The sequence below is a fragment of the Dryas octopetala genome, chromosome 8 (assembly GCF_963921425.1).
Source record: "Dryas octopetala chromosome 8, drDryOcto1.1, whole genome shotgun sequence".
In the NCBI taxonomy this organism is placed as follows: Eukaryota; Viridiplantae; Streptophyta; class Magnoliopsida; order Rosales; family Rosaceae; genus Dryas; species Dryas octopetala.
In genome coordinates, this window is record NC_141373.1 from 3,062,597 (window position 1) to 3,083,991 (window position 21,395).

Sequence of the window (21,395 nt, forward strand, 5' to 3'; positions counted from 1 at the left end):
CTCTAGGATTTTCTTATAGTATATCTACTTTCACATTGTTTCAGTATGACTATCATAATGTATAGAAAATAAGGTCATTCTATAATATCATGCTGAGACAGAAATTTTAGTTGACTCACGCTTTTGCCCGCTCTCACATATATAAAAGTCTTATGGACTGATCACTCTTTTGTTCAATGCTCACATACACTTTTCTGACTTCTCAATACATACAAATCCTAAAGCGCTATGACCAGTTCTTTGCTTGCATACGCATTTCTTTGTAAACACACTTCTGTCTTCTCAACGCACACAAATTGTACTTGCGCTCTGTTCATAAAAAACAATAATAATAAGAAGAAGAAGAAGAAGAAGAAAAACGTTATAATTACATACTGAACCCAAGTTGACTTTGAATAGAGATTAAACATTTTCATGTCAGGTTACACAGAACAGATTGCTTAAGCAGAGTAAAACTGCGCACTTTATTGAATACTCAAGTTGTTAAGCACTGCAGAGTTCAAGCAGACGAGTTATCCGCTATAAATTCCTACTCTTCCATGCTAATGATGCACCGCAAGCCTTCCCCCTTCAACATGTAGTCAAAGGCTTTATTGATCTCTGAGAATGGAAGTCGATGAGTTATAAACTTCTCTACATCCAATTTCTGCTCCAAAGTGAAAAGGGAAATGTTCCATTTTATTAGAATCCATGAAAAACAATAGAACTCCTGAAAAGTTTAATAACTAATTTCAGAAGAATTGACGTTACCTTGCTCATGTACATGTCCACAACAGAGGGAAGGTCAGTCCGGGGTTTGTAGTTCCCAAAAAAAGTTCCTTTAAGCGTCCTTTCGTTAAGCAGATTGATGGGTTTGGTCATGAAGACTGCTTCCTTGCTTGGCAATCCAACAAGCACAGCCACACCCCATCCCTGTCACACCAAAAGGTGCAGCTCAGTGCAGATATACAAACAATAATACAACACAGATCTTCAACATTAAACCAGAGACCAGCCTGATATTGACTTGCTTAACACGATTAATTATATACCAGTTCAACCTAATTGAAGTTGAGTCTTTTGATCCACCAAAGTCTCAATCCTAACCCCAAAACACAATGATACACATTGTTATCATATATAAAACCAACCCAAATGTCAAACAGACCCAACTCTATCTCCAGTATTGACAATGAAAGATGTAACTGCTGTTAATCCAGAAAACATACATCATGAACACATTCAAAAGCAGAGATCATGGCATTAACGTTTCCGGTGCACTCTATACTCCTGTCAACTCCACCATTTGTCATCTCAGCAATAACCTGTTGATTTCAAGTACCAATTTAGGAGGTGGGATATAAGTGACCATGTATGGATATTTATGCAGCAGCATGTAATACTGTAATAGGAATAGAGAACAATTTTTCACCTCCTGCACTGGTCTGTCATGGTCCATTAGATTCACAAACTCATTTACTCCAAATTTCTTGGCTAAAACCAGGAAAACAAAGTGTTAAGGAAGACTTTAAACCATGGAAAATGAGAATTTAAAGGACAAGAATGACAAATACCTTCCTCAAACCTCCTTGGATTCCTGTCAATCCCAATAATCCTTGATGCCCCAGCAATTCTTGCACCTTCAGCAGCCTAAAGAAACATATAAAACTAAGGAAAAGGAAATAAATGTGAACTACTAGAGTTCAGGATTGGGATCAACAAAGTTTGTCCAAAACTCACAGCCAGGCCAACAGCCCCAAGTCCAAAGACAGCAACTGAAGATCCCTTCTTTGGTTTTGCTACATTCAGAGCTGCACCCAATCCTGAAATTAAAAAAATATTTAGTATACACAAACAATGAAATATAGAATATCAGCTTTGAATACATAGACAATAGCCATAATGCTTTGAGTGGAACACAGAACCTGTTGAGATGCCACAACTGAGGATGCAGGCTTTATCCAAAGGTGCCAAGGGATTGATCTTGGCAACACAGCCACTGTGAACAACAGTATATTCACTGAAGGTGGATCCGCCAACAAAGTGATTAATAGGAGTCCCATTCTTAGAAAACCTTGATTTCCCATCACTAAGCATGACTCCTCTATCTGTATTAATTCTCAGCAGGTCACACATATTGCTTTCCTCAGACTTGCAATGTGGACAGTTCCCACATTCCCCAGTGAAAACCGGAAGCACATGATCCCCAACCTGGAGGTCTGCAACCCCTTCCCCAATACTCTCAACAATTCTGTTGGAAAATAAGCATTTGCATACATAGTTTGAACCAAGGGAGAAAAGGAAAGAAGAGAAAAAAAATCAAGACTAGAAAGCAATTAGACACCTTCTGAAAACATTCCATTCCAGTGTCAGAACATTAAGATTAACATGAAATCAACAACGTACCCAGATGCTTCATGGCCGAATATGCGGGGGAAGAGTGGTGTTTGGCCCTAAGTCCCAAGAGAGAAAGATATCAAAAATAAGTAAATAAGTTAAAAGAGTAATGACATTATATGTCAGAGGTACCAAAATGTGAAGGAATTAAGAAACACCACTTAGTTTTCTTCAGTTAGAGGACCATTGTTTTTGTTGGTAACATTATGCACATTTGCCATAGAAATGTAATTGGTAAAGTTCACATGTGCTACAGGAATAATGATCCTGTAACTTTCCTATTACGGTATCCACAAATTAATTTCAATTTCACAGCCAAATTTATTCACTGTCGAACTGGGAAATGACTAAATTGGTTGGATCACACTATTCTTAATTACAAACCACAGGCAACTCATTCCATTCCAACACTAAAATGAAATTATATGAAGCTTTCAAAACTTAGCAACTAACTTCTTTATTTTATTAAGGCAAATGAAAAACTTAATCCATGAAATTGTATATCAGTGTATACATGCTTACATATGTATTTATAAATTACTGACCTTGGCTTCCCAGTAGTAGACATCAGTATGACAAAGTGAAGTATATTTGATGTTGATCCTCACTTCCATGGCCTGAGGTGGAGCAACCTCCACTCTCTCTATCACCAATGGCTTCCCTGCTTCCCACGCAACCGCCGCTGCAAACCAACCACATAAAAACCCCATCCTTGTTACAGAATCATAAATTGCAATTTTACTATGCACCCACTTCAAGAGTAAAACCAAGAAGATCATCAATAAACTGAAAAAAGCATCAAAATAAGAAATTTTTCATTGTTACCTCTGCAGAGAATAACATGACCAGCAGTTGTCGACATGCTGTAGACTCCCCAGAGTGAGATGAAGCTAAATTTGGGTTTCTTAGGAGTTTTGAGAATGATCACTGTATTTGTATTACTGTTTACTAAAGTTCTAAATCCCCTATGCATTTGTATATACGTGTAATCAGTGCACAGGACAGAGTGGTGTTGTACTCACAACCACATATATTGGTGGTGTTGTCTCTCAACTGTTGGTACATATACAGATACTAAGTATAATTCTCTTAAAAAGACGAATGGGCTTTTCTTTTTTGGCCAGGATAAGGAAATTACAAACATGAACAAGGCAACCCCAGATTGCTAAGTATCAACAACTAAATGACCCTTATTCGCCACCTCATGCGCTTCACAATTCAACTATTTTGACCAAGTCCAATTTAGATAGCAACTGTCTATATAATATACCCCAGTGGACATTCTTCTTTTAGCAATAAGCAGACTCCTAAAAAATTTAAGATTGTTAATCAAGAAATCCATAAATGGAAGTAAAATCTCAACTGGGATGACTTGGCAGGCAAACTCTTTCATTCACCAAAAGTTTCCAACCCATGAACTCCACCATCTACAAGCCCACAACTCCACCACCCTCTCACCCATCCTCACTCTTTCCACAACTCACAGCATGCAAAACCATGAGAGACTTGCAACAAGTCCACGCCCACTTCGTCAAAACCCGCCAAATCCACGACCCTCTTGCCGCCGCCGAAATCCTCCGATTTTACGCCCTTTCGACTCACCGGAATATCGGGTGCGCGCGTTCCGTTTTTGACCAAATGGAAAGACCCAATTGCTTTTCTTGGAACACCATCATCAGAGCTCTTTCTGAGAGCTCTGTTAGTGAGCACCACCCACTTGAGGCCCTGTTTCTGTTTTGTCGAATGGTGTGTGATGATTTTGTCGGACCCAATAGGTTCACCTTCCCTTCTGTGCTGAAAGCCTGTGCTAGAATGCGGAATGTTGGAGTGGGCAAGTGTGTTCATGGGATGGTTGTGAAGTTTGGATTGAGTAGTGATAGGTTTGTTGTTAGCAATCTTGTAAGGATGTATGTTATGCGTGGAGTTATGGAGGATGCACATTTATTGTTTTCTAGGAGTGTTGGTGATCGTGGTGATGTGAATGAGAGGAAGCAAGAGGATAATGTGGTTTTGTGGAATGTGATGGTTAATGGGTATGTAAGACTTGGGGATTTTAAAGCTGCTAGGGTGTTGTTTGAGAAAATGCCTCAAAGAAGTGTTGTGTCATGGAACGTGATGATATCTGGGTATGCACAAAATGGGTTTTTTAAGGAGGCCATAGAAATGTTCCGTGACATGCAGAATGGGGATGTACGCCCAAATTATGTGACTTTGGTTAGTGTCTTGCCTGCGATTTCACGGCTTGGTGCTCTTGAATTAGGGAAATGGGTACATTTGTATGCCAAGAAGAATGAGATTCGGATTGATGATGTGCTTGGTTCTGCTTTGGTTGATATGTATTGTAAGTGTGGGAGCATTGAGAAGGCACTTCTAGTTTTTGAGCAACTGCCTAAAAGGAATGTGATTACTTGGAATGCCATAATTAGTGGGCTTGCTATGCATGGAAGAGTAAAAGATGCAATACATTATTTTTCGAAGATGGAACAAGCTGGTGTAGTGCCTAGTGATGTAACATATATTGGTATTTTGAGTGCTTGTAGCCATGCAGGTCTGGTGGATCAGGGTAGATCATTTTTCAAGCACATGGTTAATGTAATTGGCTTAGAACCTAGAATTGAACATTATGGGTGCATGGTTGATTTATTAGGTCGTGCTGGACTGTTAGAAGAAGCTGAAGAGCTTATACTAAACATGCCAATTCAGCCTGATGATGTTACATGGAAGGCATTGCTTGGTGCTTGCAAGGCAAAAGGAAACATTGAGATGGGTAAGTGCGTGGCAGAGATTTTGATGGACTTGGCTCCTCATGATAGTGGACCCTATGTTGCTCTCTCAAACATGTATGCCTCTTTAGGAAATTGGGAGGCAGTTGCAGAGGTGAGATTGAAGATGAAGGATATGGACATTAGGAAAGACCCCGGAGGTAGTTGGATTGAGCTCGATGGAATGGTTCATGAGTTTTTAGTTGAAGACGAATCACATCCTAGAGCCACGGAAATCCATTTAATGTTAGAGGAAATTAGCAACCAGTTAAGGTTAGAAGGGTATAGGCCTAACACTACACAAGTGTTGCTCAACATGGATGAAGAAGAAAAACAAAGTGCTTTACACTATCACAGTGAGAAGATTGCAATTGCCTTTGGCTTAATCAGTACAGCCCCTCAAACACCACTTCGAATTGTTAAGAACCTACGCATATGTGAAGATTGTCACTCTTCTATAAAGTTGATATCAAAAATTTATAAACGTAAGATTATTGTCAGGGATCGTAAGCGCTTCCACCACTTCGAGCATGGATCATGCTCTTGCATGGACTACTGGTAAGGTCTCAAATTTATTTTGCAGATTATGTGCTATTGTCAAAGAGCATTACATAATCAATTCAACTGTATCAAGATTCTTTCCTAAGCCATCATTGTTGTGTTATTAATTGTAATATACAATTGTGTAATGTATGGGATAGTGTTGTTTTAGCTTTGGCATTCAAATTATCCTAACATACAATGACATCAATTTTGCTCAAAATGGAGCATGCGTACTAATTGCCATGTTTCCTGGAGTTGTGAGAGTGAGTGAACCTTTGTCACTTTGTTCATAACTAGACACATTTCATTCACATTAATGTGTACGTTACAATCCCAAATCGCATGCAACCATTGACCGAAACGGCTTTTAGTGTCGACTTCCAGTCAAAAGCAAAAACTATTAAACAAGAATGATTAAGCAGTTTGATTCATCATTTGTTTATGGTGATAATTTGGATTTGTTTATGAATAGTCAAGGAATAAAATCTTCTGTCAACGTTTAAAATTTAAATTGGATGAATGATTTCTATATTGCTTCATTGCATTATTACTTATTAGGGGCAAACCAAAAGAAGCAATCAGTATGTCTCCACCATGCTGAAAAAGTGGACTAGGAAAAATAACATTATCCCCTTTGGTACTTTAAGTTTCATTAGTTGGTTACCACTTAACATACAGCATTCAATAAACTTAATTTTCTTCAAAAAACCAGCCCCAGAGAGAGAGAGAGAGAGAGAGAGAGAGAGATGTTGAGAATCATGCAAGGAAGGGAATGATTAATTTGCTATAGACTCGCATGAGTTTGAACAGAAATGCAATGAATTTTTATGCCCCTAACTAAATGTTATTTCATGAAATTAATTTCCACCACTTGTTTAATATCCTCCTTATCTTAGAATGTCCTCAATCAAACATGTTGGAAACACTTACAGTTTATTAACAGTCACAGATGTCGGAATTGCCTTTCCCTACGATTTTTTTATGTTTAGTCATTTTCTATGATTTTGATTGCCAAATCTCTTGTTTCAGCAAGAAAAGAAAAATCAGTGAGGCCTTATTTCGTTCTTATAATTCAATCTAATAATCACACTACATTATAAGAATGGCCTAAAAGAAAAAAAGGAAAGAATATGATTCTTTGTTAATGAAACTCTCAAGCTAGTAGTATATCCTAGTATATTCTAACGATTCAAGGGAAAATGAATACTAATTTCAATGTGACCCGCAGGATGGATGGGTGGAACTCACTGCATGCGAACAACAACACACCTTTAATACACCCCTCCTTTATCAATCTTCATGCTACACTCTTCTCCCACTGTTGTAAACTTTTGCTTTGCAATGTGACCCACAACCTTTCCCCCACAGGCATGGGGGACCCAGTAGATGCTGCGTATGAAGACTGTCAAAGGCCACACTCAATTAGGATGGACACGCGTAAGGTACTAGAATGAGAGAGCACTGTATCCTCACTACACCTGCACCCACACTGTTCCTTGAAAAGATAAGACTTGGTGGCGTCCTGCGCATAGCAAAGCTTTCCTTCTCAAAGAGACCAACCTGCTACCTGCACCCCTACTTAAAATATCAAGCATTCCAAAGGTGGGCGTGCACCGTACTGCGTGCAGAACAAAAATGAATATAAAAAGCAACCCGATAATAATTTATTGAATGAAGTGAGAAGAAGTGTTTGTTTGTCATGGTGATTGGTGTATCTCTTCTCTAGTTGCCTCCTCACAGTAGGCTCATCTTCTGCTAAAGATTGTATCTTTTTGCTAAAATCCAACGGTGACTTGTTAACATTGTACAAATTTCCTAAGACTCTGTAATCAAATCAAGGCCCTATAGTTACTAGACTATGAGATAACTCATAGTCAACAGTCTGTCAGCTTTTTCAAAAAAAGAGACCTTCTTTGAACTGCCTACCACTACAATACCACCTTTCCTCTTTCTCTCTCTCTCTCTCTCTCTCTCTGTACCCTCTGCTTCATTCATGGAGTTTTTGAAACGTCTCTCTCTCCACATCTTCTTCATCTACCTCATTGTGGGCTTGAATAGCACACCCACTGAGTCTTCTTCTTCTTCATTTTCTGCAGATGTTGAGCTTCTCTTGGGAAATATCAAAGCTTCACTGCAAGGTAACACTCAGAACTTACTCTTATCTTCATGGAATTCCTCTGTGCCTCTCTGCCAATGGAGGGGCCTCAAATGGGTCTTCTCCAATGGGTCTCCTTTGCTCTGCAATGACCTCTCTTCACCCCAATGGACCAACCTTTCCCTTTCCAGAGACCCATCTCTTCACCTTTTCTTTCTTCAGCTCCCCTCTGCTAATCTCTCAGGTTCACTCCCCAGAGAGCTGGGTGAGTTCTCTATGCTCAAAAGTCTGTACCTTAACATCAATTCACTGAGTGGAACTATCCCTCTAGAGCTTGGCTACAGCTCTTCCCTCTCTGACATTGATTTGGGCAACAATTTGTTGAGTGGGGCTTTAGCACCATCTGTATGGAACTTGTGCGATAATCTGGTTTCGCTTAGACTTCATTCTAATTCACTTTCTGGTTCTCTTCCTGGACCTGCATTGCCAAACTCTACCTGCAAGAATTTGCAGTTTCTTGATTTTGGTGAGAACAAGTTTTCAGGGAATTTCCCAGAATTTGTAACCCAGTTTGGTGGGCTTAAAGAACTTGATCTTGGGAATAACATATTTTCGGGTCCAATTCCGGAGAGTTTAGCTCAGCTGAAACTCCAAAAATTGAATCTTTCACACAATAATTTTAGTGGAGTGTTGCCAGTTTTTGGTGGATCAAAGTTTGGTGTGGAGACTTTTGAGGGAAACAACCCTGGGCTTTGTGGGCTACCTTTGAGAAGTTGCAGTGGCAGCTCTGGGTTGAGCCCTGGAGCAATTGCTGGTATTGTTATTGGTTTGATGACTGGAACTGTGGTTTTGGCTTCACTATTAATTGGGTATGTGCAAAACAAGAAGAAAAACAGCAGGGCAGAGAGTGAAGATGAGTTAGAGGAAGGGGAAGATGAAGAAACTGGTGGTGGTTGTGGTGGAGATGGTGAGGGAAGGCTTATTTTGTTTCAGGGTGGAGAGCATTTGACATTAGAGGATGTGTTGAATGCCACAGGACAAGTTTTGGAGAAAACCAGCTATGGGACTGTTTATAAGGCAAAGCTCGCAGATGGAGGGACCATAACTTTGAGGTTGTTGAGAGAAGGTAGTTGCAAAGATGGGAGTTCTTGTATACCTGTAGTAAAGCAATTGGGAAGGATTCGTCATGAGAATTTGATTCCATTGAGAGCTTTCTATCAGGGGAAGAGAGGAGAGAAGCTTCTGATATATGACCATCTACCACACAAAAGCCTTCATGATCTTTTACATGGTATGCATAATCTTCTGCCTTTTCTCTTTACTTTGTTGCTATGCAATTATCCTGTAGAGATGGAATAGTTTATGGTCTTTGCCGTATACAAAATTACCTTAATTATAATGCCTCGGTCTTTTGTTTTGTAATTGATGGATCACCAAATACTTCCAATTGTACATCTTGGCCTCTTGTGATTGTTGAAAACATTAAAAAACATCAACTTTCAATTATTTTCCTAGATATAGGCTAGTTTTGAACAATAGATAATTGTAACACGAAAAAACATGATGTTACATGTTTCACTGCCCTTGGCTGGGTAGGACTATGATACCTGAAGGGTTCACTGATGTTGAATATCTCAGGAACATGGATTTTCCAAACCCGCCATAAGATTACTTTTACAGTTTACATGGATGTAAAAGAGTGGAGGTTTCCACTCTTCACTATACTGTTCTGTAAGAGTTGTTTCAAAAGTTCATAAAACCCCACTTCAGAAGATTTTGCAACAAGAGATTATTTTTAAGCCCACTCTCCTTGGAAACTCCAAAATTTCTTTGGACCTGGCCTTATTTTCCTCAAATTAGGATCAACATATCTTCTGCATTCAATAGCCCATAGAGTATCGACTATAAAGTTATCAAAGCCTCTCAAAGAAATGCAAACATAATCCTGAAACGGTACACATTATTTGCTATTCAGTTATAGACACTCGATGCATGTTCATTAAACTATTCTTTCATCTGTTTTCGTTGGATGCAGAAACCAGAGTAGGGAAACCTGTGCTGAACTGGGCTCGACGACACAAGATTGCTTTGGGTATAGCTAGAGGACTAGCATATCTTCATACTGGTCTTGAGACACCTATTACTCATGGGACTGTAAGATCTAAGAATGTGCTTGTGGATGAGTTTTTTGTAGCTAGGCTCACTGAGTTTGGGCTTGACAAGTTAATGATCCCCTCCGTAGCTGATGAAATGGTGGCCCTTGCAAAGACTGATGGTTACAAGGCACCAGAGCTTCAAAAGATGAAGAAATGTAATTCCAGGACGGATGTTTATGCATTTGGGATTTTGCTTTTGGAAATTTTGATAGGCAAGAAGCCTGGTAAAAGTGGGAGAAGTGGTGAATTTGTGGATTTGCCTTCAATGGTGAAAGTGGCAGTCTTGGAGGAGACTACATTGGAGGTTTTTGATGTGGAGGTATTGAGGGGGATAAGGAGTCCCATGGAAGAAGGTTTGGTTCAGGCATTGAAACTTGCAATGGGTTGCTGTGCTCCAGTTGCTTCAGTTAGACCCTCCATGGATGAAGTTGTGAAGCAGTTGGAGGAGAATAGACCAAGGAATAGGTCCACTTTGTACAGCCCCACAGAAACAAGGAGTGAAATTGATACCCCATTTTGAGGCTTTGAGCTTCCTTTTTTCCAAAAGCTAAAACTATGACTTTAATTGTTAATGTTGCCTATCTCTCATTCAGTAGAGCAGTAGAGTTCTTGGTGATAGTATTTCTTTATATGGTGGTTATATTTCTAGGATGAAAATCAATTCATGGTCTCTATATGTATTTTATGACATTGCTTCTCCTAGTTTTCCTTTAAAAGAGTGTGCTGGAATGTACGAAATCTCACATATGTTTATGTTTATGCTGCAGTTCCAATGCAGAACCTAAATGTTTCACTATAAAACAATCTGTAAAGACATAACACGTATAACCCTCTTTGCAATAATCAAGAATGTCTAAAATAGGAATAAAAATTGTTGTTTTATGATTATCTTTAGCTCAAGATAATAATGGGTTTTATTATTTTTTAGAATAATGCTATACTTACCACATTTCTTATACCACATTCTTATACCATCTCACGTGTCATTACTTTATTGGACAGAGTTTTTCTTTTTCTTTTTGGGTTTTTCTTTTTATTTTTGGGTATCCAATGTATGAATGCCATGTAAGTTGCCACATAAAGTGGTATGAAATTATGGTATAAAAATGTGGTATATCTAGCACTACTGTATTTTTTAATGCCCTAACCACGTGGCAAGAAATGACAGCTGCATCAAAGGTTATACATGCAAATCTGAAACAACGCAGTTGGAAAAAATGTGCCAATGTTCTTTGGGTAATGCATCACATGCCTTTGGCTCCATCACATGCAAACAATGTGGCCTTGTCATCGTGCCTACATGAACATGCATTGTCATTGGTAAAGTCTTTGTTGCAAATTTGCAATCAAGGAAAGCTGAATGCATAATATATTATAGTGCAACAATTATGTGGACTAATGAAAGCAGAGGAATACAAATAATTCTCTGTTCGAGTTTCAAAAAGCCAGAGGCCCAAACTACCAAAACTAGACTTGAATCATGCTAAACAATGACACTGTGCAAAGCTGAATAACAGAAGAAAAAAGAAAAAATGTACACTTTCTCAAATATTTGATTGGGACAAATAGGGTGAAGGGATGTAAACATAGAGGCTGCAAACCCACCAATAATAGTGCGAGCTCTAGCAATAATAAAGGAAGAAAGAATGAGTAATATTTTCTCTCTTTCCTTTTTTTTTTTTTGTTTCTTTTTTTGTTTTTCTCTTTTTCATGTGATTGAGAATTAACATTGGTAACCAAACCGACAATTAAGGACACCAGAAGAAGCAGTAATGGAGCCAACCAAGGAAGAGGACTTGGCCCCCAAGCTTGAGGCCCTGGCATAGCTGGCTGCAGCACCAGCTCCAGATGCAGTGAAATAGGCTCCATTAAGCAGTAGGTCTCCCTCTGATCTCCAATTCCAATGCTTCCAGTTACTCCCTTGCTCAACTCTCTTTGTGACCTGTCCATATCAATCAAAATTGTAATTGTCAAATTCCAACCTCATCATCATCCTCATATCACTGTATAATGAAAATTTTGTTCATCTTTTTCAAGATTTATACCTCTTTAGCAAAAGGGTTGGCAGGGGCTAGATATCTGTTCCCCTGGCTATTAATGGTGGGTTCAGCACTTCCACCAATGGCATACATTTCCCAGTGTGTGTAGTCATTGTTCACCACGTGGAAATACCCATGCCTACACCTGCAAAATCAATTAATTGAGGACCAATACTTAGTAATATGAGGCATGTATATTGTAGGCAAAAGAGTTACAATCACTTGGGAAAAAAGTTACCTTGGCATCCTTTGAATAAGGCCTTCACCAAAATGGTTGTAGGCAATGGTCACTTGCATTTGCTTGTCCCTTGTGTAGGAGTCACTGTGACCCAAAAGCATAACCTGTTCAAATTACCAACAGCATTAAATTTCAGCCTCTTTTAGTTACTAATTATCCTGAAATTTAGCTACAACTTAAAGGTGACTTTATGTGCACCTCATTGTGGTGGGTGAAGAAGTTGTTGGAAATGGTAATTGCAGTCGAGCCCATTATAGCATCAATGAGGCCATCAGCGCAATTAGAGAGAGAATTATGGTCGATCCAAATGTGGCTGGACCCAAATATGGATATGCCATCCCCATCCGCCATTGTTCTCCATCCATAATGAGTTGGTGAGCTCCGGACCATGGCATTGCCAGTTGGCTTGCAGTGGTGGATATGTAGGCCATGGATGATCACATTAGTGATGAACTGGACGGTGATGCAAGCCCCATAGGCAATGTGGACGTTGACACCTCGGCCATCTATGGTCTTGAAGCTGTTCATAAGAAGCTCTTGCTTCAGTGTGATCACCATGTCACGCTTGAACACAATCCACAAAGGCCTGTCTTGGATGACAGCGTGGCGGAGGGTACCGGGTCTGGGGTTGACCGGGTCATCATCACCCGGGTCACTTACCACGTAGTACTTACCGTCACGACCGCCAACGGCATTGCGTCCAAACCCAATGCCGCAATTGGCTAGCCTCTTGCGGTGGAGGTGCCATTTCGGGTCACACCTCCAGCAGTCGTCCACTGGATTCCCTGTTGCACATGAAAAAAATCCCAAATTCCTCCTCTCGGTGCTATTGCGAATGTGCCTGTTATATGTTATTGTATACGTTAGTATTTTATTTGTTACTCGTTATAAATAAAAATAAGTTTTAAAAGTTAACCCAAATCAAAAATCACTTAAGTAAACAACATTTGATTAACCAATTAGTACTATATTAGTTAATCATTGACAGACTGTGCTTAGAATTATAGTGTTAAGGTGAGAATTCAAAGCATGTGAAGCAAATATACATTGACGTCCCATGTGTAAGGGTGGGCCACGTGAATAAATGGTAGGGACATAAAGCATGCCAGTAAGTATACGGATAGATATTGGATACGGTCCATACGGAAATTGGCTTGTTTTTTTCTTTTCCCATTCATGACACCAAGTAATGAATGTTGAGGTGGCTGGTGAGAGGAACTTAATCACTTACTGCTGTCTAGTGGACTAGTGCCTTGTTGACATTGGTGTGTGTCGGTGGATGTAAATTAGTCTTTAAAACTGGGGCATTTAATGGGGTCATGAGGCCCCATTGAAGTATTGAACAACGTAGTTTCTGTCAGTTGGGGTAGCAGCTAAAATATGAAGAAAATTGTGCTAGAGAGTCTCACTAGGTGGTACGAACTTAAACAGATCCGATCTGTGATCTATGGTTTGTTTGGAGCTTATCCCTCTTCACATAATGACAGGTTGGTGATGGGGAGCAAAATTTAAGGAGCCTACCCCACTAAGTTGAGAACATGGCATTGCATGGAGTTATTATGATCTCTAAGTGAATGGAACAGTGTAAGTGAGTGTGTAAAGCAACAGAAACAGAGGGAAAATTTCTCTCTGCTTTTCCTATAGACCAAACAAAACATTCATATAAGATTATGATGATGAATTTATGATAGTGTTTTTAATGCATTGGATTCCATAGTTTCATTATCACATTATGCAATTGGGTTCTCATAGTTTGGTTGTGATATATATAATATGTAGTAATGGCTTTGGAAAAGCAATTAAACAGGGGGTTGTGAAAAATGGAGAAACAAGCCAAAGTCGCACAAACATGGAACGAGATTTGGATAAGGAGTGAAAAAGACAGAGAAAAAATAATGCAAAAGCGTGAGGGGCGGATCTGGCGACATGGACATGTGAGAAAGGAAGAGATTGCTGCACCAACAACATGGTGTGGTGTGCTTGATTCCTCAGAATCCAAAAGGGAACTTCAGCATGCAGTGGATTAACCAAAAAAGTTAAACACAAATTAATCACTATATTATATTATAATACATGATTATAATCATAATAATATAATATAGATTCGTCATTAAGACACAGAAAAAAGGGGTCTTACACAGAGAATTGATACTACCAGAAGAGCAGAGGCTTAACAAATAGAAAAAGAAAATGCAAGAATGATGTTGTTAATATAAAAATGGTTCTCTCTATTTTCTTGCTAATTGGTCCAATTTTCTGAATCAAAATACTTTTTGACCATGACTGATACGTAGCTGATTTTTCCGAGACAAATTATAGAAAATTTTGGGTAGGTTAAAATTACAACAAAGTGGTCCTTGTCAATTCCTTTTGAAGGCTAGATGGGCTATGAGCCTATGACTAAGAAGTAAGAACAATAGAGAAAATACCAAATCAATTCCCAATAATAGTTTTTTCTGTGACACAGTTGACCGTTTTGACCGGAGTTCTCGCGGTCAAACTAAAATCACAAAATATTTAGAGAGACTTACGTATCGACCATAGACGCTATTTCCTCTGGATTATCTACTGCATGCTCATTCCAAGCCTCAGTGGACCTGTCAACAGAGAATTATATCCACCAAGTTAACAAAACAGAGTCATTTTGGATTAAAATTACAAAACTCACTTACAAAGTTACAATGCTTTGTTTAATATGATGGGAAAAGTGAGATGATTAATATAAGTATACTTTAATAATTAATATGAGTATATAGATTGGTATTGGTACGTGAAATGGAGCATAGAAAAGTATGATGGGTGTAGATTTATCAGATCCGATCTCAATGGCTTAATTTTGTAGTCTTGATTAGTTGGACGGTTCGGATCGGAAGTTAAAAGTGGAGTTGAAGATCTAAGCCAAAAGTAGTGAAGCTGAAAGGTCGAATTAGCTTAGATAGCGAGTACTAGTACTGAAACTGACCTGTCTGCCATTGACGAATTCTTGGAGCTCTTTGACTCCTCCGGTCCCACAAGCCTATCACAATCAACAAACAGGCACTAAATCAGTGACTACTTGATCAAAATTCAAATAAACAGAGGATCAAATAATGCTCTGCTTCAGCTCACTGTGCTTAAATTAAACTCGTTAGTTTACTCAGCGAGTCCTGATCAATTTCTCAAATGCAAGCCAAAACCGAATGAAATTAAACAAAATTTTTATCAATTATAAGTGTACCTCGACTGTACAAGCTTGCCATTCTCTATATTGGCCTTTACGCTGAAAACCAGAGCTAGAAGAAGCACCAATGTCGAAAATAGCGAAAACGATCTCGGAGAGACCCTCATTGTTGCTCGATCGAGAGATAAAGCTTTCTTCTTCTTTCTAGCTTTCTCTGTGTATCGCTGCGATGTCTCTGACTCTCCCTCTCTCTCGCTCTCAAGTCTTTGAAAATTGAACAAGTGAAGCAATGGGAACAAGTGTAGTCAAAGAAAAGTTGTCATGGAGCAGTCTTTATATAGTAAACCGCTGGGCCTAATCGCTTCGCCTAACTCGCTTAAACCGTGGTTAAGTTAATATTTCGATAAGATAATTTTATGGTTTTCAAAATTATTTAAAGCTGAACATATCTGTTATTATCGAATCATCATAATAAATCTCAAGATTAGACGTATTTAACAAACTTTACCACCACCTTAACCGTCACTAACTGACTCCCCATTCCTTTCTCTTGTCTCTTAAAGTCTGCCACGTGTCGAGGTCTGTGTCGGTCAGTCACGTGCCGCACTTTCTCTGCTGGTCCTGCTCTCTCTCTCTCCCGCGCTGTCACATACCACCTCTGCTAACCTCGAATGTCCACGTCAGCTCATTTACTTTTACTGATGCTATTATTTTGTTGCGTACTCGCAGCGAGTTTAATAGACCCTACTCGCTGGATTTTTCAGCCACGTGGGAGACGTTGAAAACTAACTGAATTTCCGGTAAGTGTATGAACTGTCTCGATTATAAAAAAGTTTGGCAATTGATAGTTGGCCTTCCAGATTTCGATGAGTACGGCACTTGCGGTTAATTAGATTTTGCCATCTGCAACTGGTCACCGGTTTTTTCAGTAAGCGTCCGTACTCGAATCAAAGTTATGGTTTTTTTTTTTTTTTTTTTCCGTTTAGTATATAAAATTTCATTCTCAATTATGTTTCCACAATGGCAATGTTGGCATTATTATTGTAGCAATTAATACAGGACAGATAATATGAGACCAAGGAATAAAATTTCGGGTTTCGAGAAAATTTCGATGAAAATTTCGAGAAATTTTAAATTTCGACAAAAATTAGACAGAAACGACGAAAATTGCTATCAAAATACGGAAATTTTGAATGAAACTTTACCATATGTTTATTTAACATATTATCTACTACATTGATAAAAAATATTGAAAAAATCTAATTATATAGTAGGTTTTATGTTATATAAGATAAATATAATGCGCGCTGGAGACAAATATTGTTAAATAAAATTAGTATAATGAATAAATAAAATTAGTATATTTTTTATAATCTATAATCTATATACTAAACCTTATATACTTTATAATTTATACTCTATATTGTTTATGATATTGTATAAGATATTAGAGTTTAGGCCCTTTAGAGTATTTTTAATTATTTTTTATATATAAATATATTAGAATTTAGAATTTAAAAACAACTAAACGAAACTCCAAACTTTTTTTTTTCATTTCAATTGCCCAATCGCCCAAATACCCCAAACCCCAATCAACCCCTTAACTCTTTTTTTTTTTTTTTTCTTTTCTTTTTTTTCTTTTATTCCTTTTCCTTCCCGTGAGTCCTTTGACTTCTTTTTTTATTTGTTGTTCACTTTTTCACTTTTCAAATCTTTTTCTTTCTTTTATTTAATCTTATTTTTATTTTTATTTTATTATTTCTCTATCTAGCCAATCCCACATTCCCACCTCCTTTTCTCTTTTTATCTCCTGAAAGGGCCAAAACAACAAAGCCCATTTCTTTCTTTTATTTTATACTAACATTACTGTTTGTCATTACATTTATTCCTCTTGGCATCTTCGGTCTTCCCCACTCAGCAACTCTCTTCTTGCATATGTGATGTATTTTGAAATCAAACTGTATGTTTTGGGTCCTACGGCTGTGACTTCTTCCCTCTCATCTCTCTCTGTGCCCAGTCACATCTTTTCCTCCTTCCTTCTTCTCCTCTCCCTCTTCTCCTCCCCAATCTTTTCTCCTTCTCTTGGGTCGTCGAGATCTGGCCAGAGTTGGTTGGGTTTGTGCAATTAAGTGAGTGAAGAGTTGGGCCAGTTGGCTGGGTTTATTTTCGTTTTGGCTGGGTTTGATTGTTTAGTTGTTTGAATTGTTTCATTTTGCCAAAGACAGGGAAGGAGAAGACATAGAAGCGGTGAGAGCGAAATTTCGGCAAATTTCGAAGAAATTTTCAAAATTTTCGAAATTTCAGCGAAATCTTGAACGAATGCATGTTAAAATTTCGATACCCCTGAAAATCGAAATTTAACTCCTTGTATGAGACAAACACATAATACGGAATGTGAAACAACTTTCAAATGTTGAGTTTACTAGCTATAAACATTTGAACATTGTATATATCATATTCAAAGTAAATTATAATTTCGATTAGTAGGGTCTCACAATCCTTGAACAAGACCTCTCTTTTTTTTTTTTTGGGGCCATGAAAGAACAAGACCTCTCTTGATTGGTGTAGATGTTAAGGTAGATCATATTACTAGTAGGAAAAAGAAGAAAGGAAATCTGAATTGTTATAGGAGTTGTCATTACAAAATAGTTTGTATGGAGAATCATTTTAAGTTTTGTTTATCTGTTGTTTTTACTTCTTCCTCTTGTGACCCATTTGGTTGGAGATCGGATCATGCGCGCACAACCGATAAGCCCATGACATTGAGGTGTCATATTTGTCGTTCCATTGATCACATACCATGTTCATGCATTCAACCTTCTACACTCGTTTCTAGGTTTGGCACTCTTACAAATTTTGGATACATTTGTTCTAGTACTGCCCATCATTCTCTTAATTTTCATATAAAAACTCAAGATTTGGATAGAAATATTGTTTTTTTTGTCTATATTAGGTTCATATAAAACTCATTTGTCATTGTTAGACCTGATGGAAATTTAAAGAGTACGTCTTGTATTATTATTTGATAAAAGAATAATTTTAAAAGAAAATTATTAGTTACTTTGCTTATGTATCAAAGTCTACCTCGTTTTCTTTTTGTCATAATTAAAAGTTCTTTTATATATATATGGTGATTAATTAAAGAGTTGTGCGATTTGTTAATGAACTCAACCGCCTTCATTGTCAGAGGCATATAATCAAACAATATATTCAACATTGATCGTTCGATATGAGGTAAGCATATATGTAACCCATGTTTGGGTAGAATATATTTCAGCCTAATATATAAATAACTGAATCTATGTCTGTGCTTGTAATTGGGTACTGCTCCATCGTAAACCATAATTGCATGATTACTTGTAACAAATAAGGCTTAATTTTGAGCTAATCTACTTTATGTTTTTATTTTAGCTAATCTACTTTATGGGTTTCTTTAGTGCATGCATGTGAAGGCACATTGTATACATATATGACATGTGTATGTAAATGTACATAGATATACGATAGATGCATGCATGTATTTACATATATAATTGAAGAATAATTACACCGTCGACATCCATATTCCACGTAATGAGTTGCCACCCATTAACATACACACGTATATAAATATACATATACATACATTAATTGTTGATGAAGTCAATGAATGATAAATGATATATAGTATATATATGATATCACTACAAAAAATGTGAACAAATGCCACCTTCATTAGTTGCACAGAAAGAGGTGGCATTTGATAATTTTAGTCTCTATTGTCCAATTGTCATCCATTTTTGTTAAAATTGAGACACTTTAGTCCCTATTGCCCAAATCACTCATTTTTGTGCAACTAATGAAAGTAGACTTTGTTCACATTTCTTATAGTGTATACACATTGATCATCGTTAATATTCATGCATGATACGTAGAGGTGCTCTGCATTATATATATAAATATATGTGTCTAATATAAGTCAAATACATTCTCGTCGGCATACAGGCTAGGGCATGTGAGGAAGGAATCTGCCTATGTCATTGGTTCTAAAAACCCTAACTATTTCCACATGGGGTAGCCACATTAATATATCTAAATAAACATTTAATTTAATTATAATATTTTAATTAGCTAGTGAGGACCTAAGATGACTAGCTAGCTAATTTACTTTACTTTATGGATAGTAATCCGGCCCAAGTCTTCTTATAATAAGGAAGTATGAGAATATTGTCATATGTTATGTGACAAAAGCTTAAAAAGACATATTTAACAAACTAATTAAAGGAGAGTGATATGTAACTGTAAAGGTACGTAATTCGGCCATACTAGTCGTACCGGAGGGAAAAATAAAAAAACAAGAAAGCAAAAACAAAAACAAAAACCTAGCTAACTTTTTGGGTAAAGCATCCAAGCCATTGTACGGGTATATAATGCAAAAGATAATTTGGAATATGATGATAATTAATTATAGTTTTAGACGTGATCAAGACCATTGCGTACTTCCTTCCGAAAATTTTGGGTCGGCACTCAGCAGCTTAAATATTGCTCCATAGTTTTTTTATTAGTCCATAATATATATGGAGGGTAAGATTCTTTAATTCCATTAATATTTATACTCGACAAAAAACAAGTACAAAGACAACATGTTAGCAACAATATGTATACACTAATTTTAAAAACAACATTAGTTTTTATATCTTCAAAAATATTATGTACTATTATAGAAAAAAAAAAACATATCTCAACCATTCAAGGGTTAAGCCAATCAATCGCTTTACTAGTCGCTTGATTACTAGCTTAAATTTTGTCCAACTTTCTTTACTAGCTATTTACTTTATGGCTCAAAATCAAAGAGTTGAAACTTAAATCTTTAACCTAAAGTAAAGTGATGATCGACTGGGTATGTTTGCCAATGATCAGCCATGCTTACCAATCAACCAACAATTATGATTGTTTGAGTTTTCTTAAATTAGGATGTGAAAAGGAATTTGCCTAATTTGGTGAATATTAATTACTACCCACCAAAATTTTCTAACGGGCAAGGCAAAAATTAAATTTTTTTTACTCATAATAAGTACAATATACATTTATTTAATTGTTATTAGTCTTATTAGTTTTTGCAGAGAATTATTGTGTACATGTTACTTAGAGCTAGGTATATATATGCATTCATAATTCATTCATATTCATATATCATATTATGATTCAATTATTTCAATGGATGATTGGAGTGCTGCATTAATTCCATGTATACTATTCCAGTATAGAATTGATATTTTTCCCACAGGGAAAATTAAATTCCTTGCTTGTCTTACTGTATCAACTTGTACTTGGTGCATTATTAGTCTGGACTCTGGACATACACACCTGGAAAATGAAAATAATCAATACTGAGAAGCCAAAACTGCCACCAAATCCAAGTCCCATCTCTGTCTCTCTAAGACTCTACCTACAATACAAAACCCTAAGTACTTGTTAACCCTCAAGCCCTCAACCTTTTCCAATATGCCAGATAATAATCATTCATTTCCAAATGACTCAAGCTTGCTAGCTCATACAAAATGACATATATGGTATGCCAAAAAAGCCATATACAAAGACCACAACTATTTCCTAATTTGAGTTATAGTCAGAGGACCTTATGTGTACGCGTGTACTCATATGTCCTTTTTTATTTTAATTTTGAGTTGTAGATATCCAATAACACATTATTGGCCCACATGGGGTGTGTGTTATCCATAATACATATGATGATATATATCTCTGTGTGCATAGCTTTATTTGCACCCAACATGTGTAACACAACCCATGTTACTTCCTTGTTTGATGAATTGTTCCTATTTTTCCACCTGGAAATCCCATTCTCTGTTTTCTTTTTCTTTTTTTGCTGGATAAAGAAAAAGTCTTAGAGCTAAAGAATTATCCGATGCCTAAAGATAAAGAATGGAAGGCATACATACGACATGCCGTTTTATCACGAACTTATTTATATGTGTGTGGATCCGTTGTTGTGTGCTGGCCCAACACTTGTTAATGCGACCATCATT

General features: G+C 37.3%; 4 protein-coding genes across 5 annotated transcripts; 2 read left to right on the forward strand and 2 right to left on the reverse strand.

The window, feature by feature from the left end:
• Positions 1-316: 316 nt before the first annotated feature.
• On the reverse strand, positions 317-3,356 carry LOC147276029 (alcohol dehydrogenase-like). 2 transcript variants are annotated; one of them, XM_086255519.1, is made up of 10 exons: positions 3,202-3,356; positions 2,922-3,058; positions 2,386-2,432; positions 1,905-2,230; positions 1,720-1,802; positions 1,554-1,629; positions 1,412-1,473; positions 1,209-1,304; positions 751-912; positions 317-600 (listed from the first exon to the last, which is right to left on the reverse strand). In XM_086255519.1, the coding sequence occupies exons 1-10, from the start codon at positions 3,347-3,349 to the stop codon at positions 571-573; spliced, it is 1,167 nt and encodes a 388-aa protein (XP_086111645.1). In that variant the 5' UTR covers positions 3,350-3,356; the 3' UTR covers positions 317-570. The 2 variants fall into 2 exon arrangements, with proteins under 2 accessions (XP_086111645.1, XP_086111644.1); XM_086255518.1 differs by having other exon boundaries at positions 317-646.
• A 370-nt stretch (positions 3,357-3,726) lies between these two features.
• Positions 3,727-5,851, forward strand: LPA66 (Pentatricopeptide repeat (PPR) superfamily protein). The gene has a single exon (XM_086254896.1). It carries the CDS (start codon positions 3,790-3,792, stop codon positions 5,698-5,700), a length of 1,911 nt encoding a protein of 636 aa, XP_086111022.1. The 5' UTR covers positions 3,727-3,789; the 3' UTR covers positions 5,701-5,851.
• A 1,551-nt stretch (positions 5,852-7,402) lies between these two features.
• On the forward strand, positions 7,403-10,645 carry TMKL1 (transmembrane kinase-like 1). Its single transcript, XM_086254604.1, has 2 exons — positions 7,403-9,067; positions 9,812-10,645. Exons 1-2 carry the CDS (start codon positions 7,675-7,677, stop codon positions 10,450-10,452), a joined length of 2,034 nt encoding a protein of 677 aa, XP_086110730.1. The 5' UTR covers positions 7,403-7,674; the 3' UTR covers positions 10,453-10,645.
• Positions 10,646-11,635: 990 nt separating this feature from the next.
• On the reverse strand, positions 11,636-15,619 carry LOC147276032 (Pectin lyase-like superfamily protein). Its single transcript, XM_086254746.1, has 7 exons — positions 15,427-15,619; positions 15,172-15,225; positions 14,741-14,806; positions 12,408-13,050; positions 12,210-12,313; positions 11,978-12,116; positions 11,636-11,874 (listed from the first exon to the last, which is right to left on the reverse strand). Exons 1-7 carry the CDS (start codon positions 15,534-15,536, stop codon positions 11,656-11,658), a joined length of 1,335 nt encoding a protein of 444 aa, XP_086110872.1. The 5' UTR covers positions 15,537-15,619; the 3' UTR covers positions 11,636-11,655.
• Positions 15,620-21,395: the final 5,776 nt, after the last annotated feature.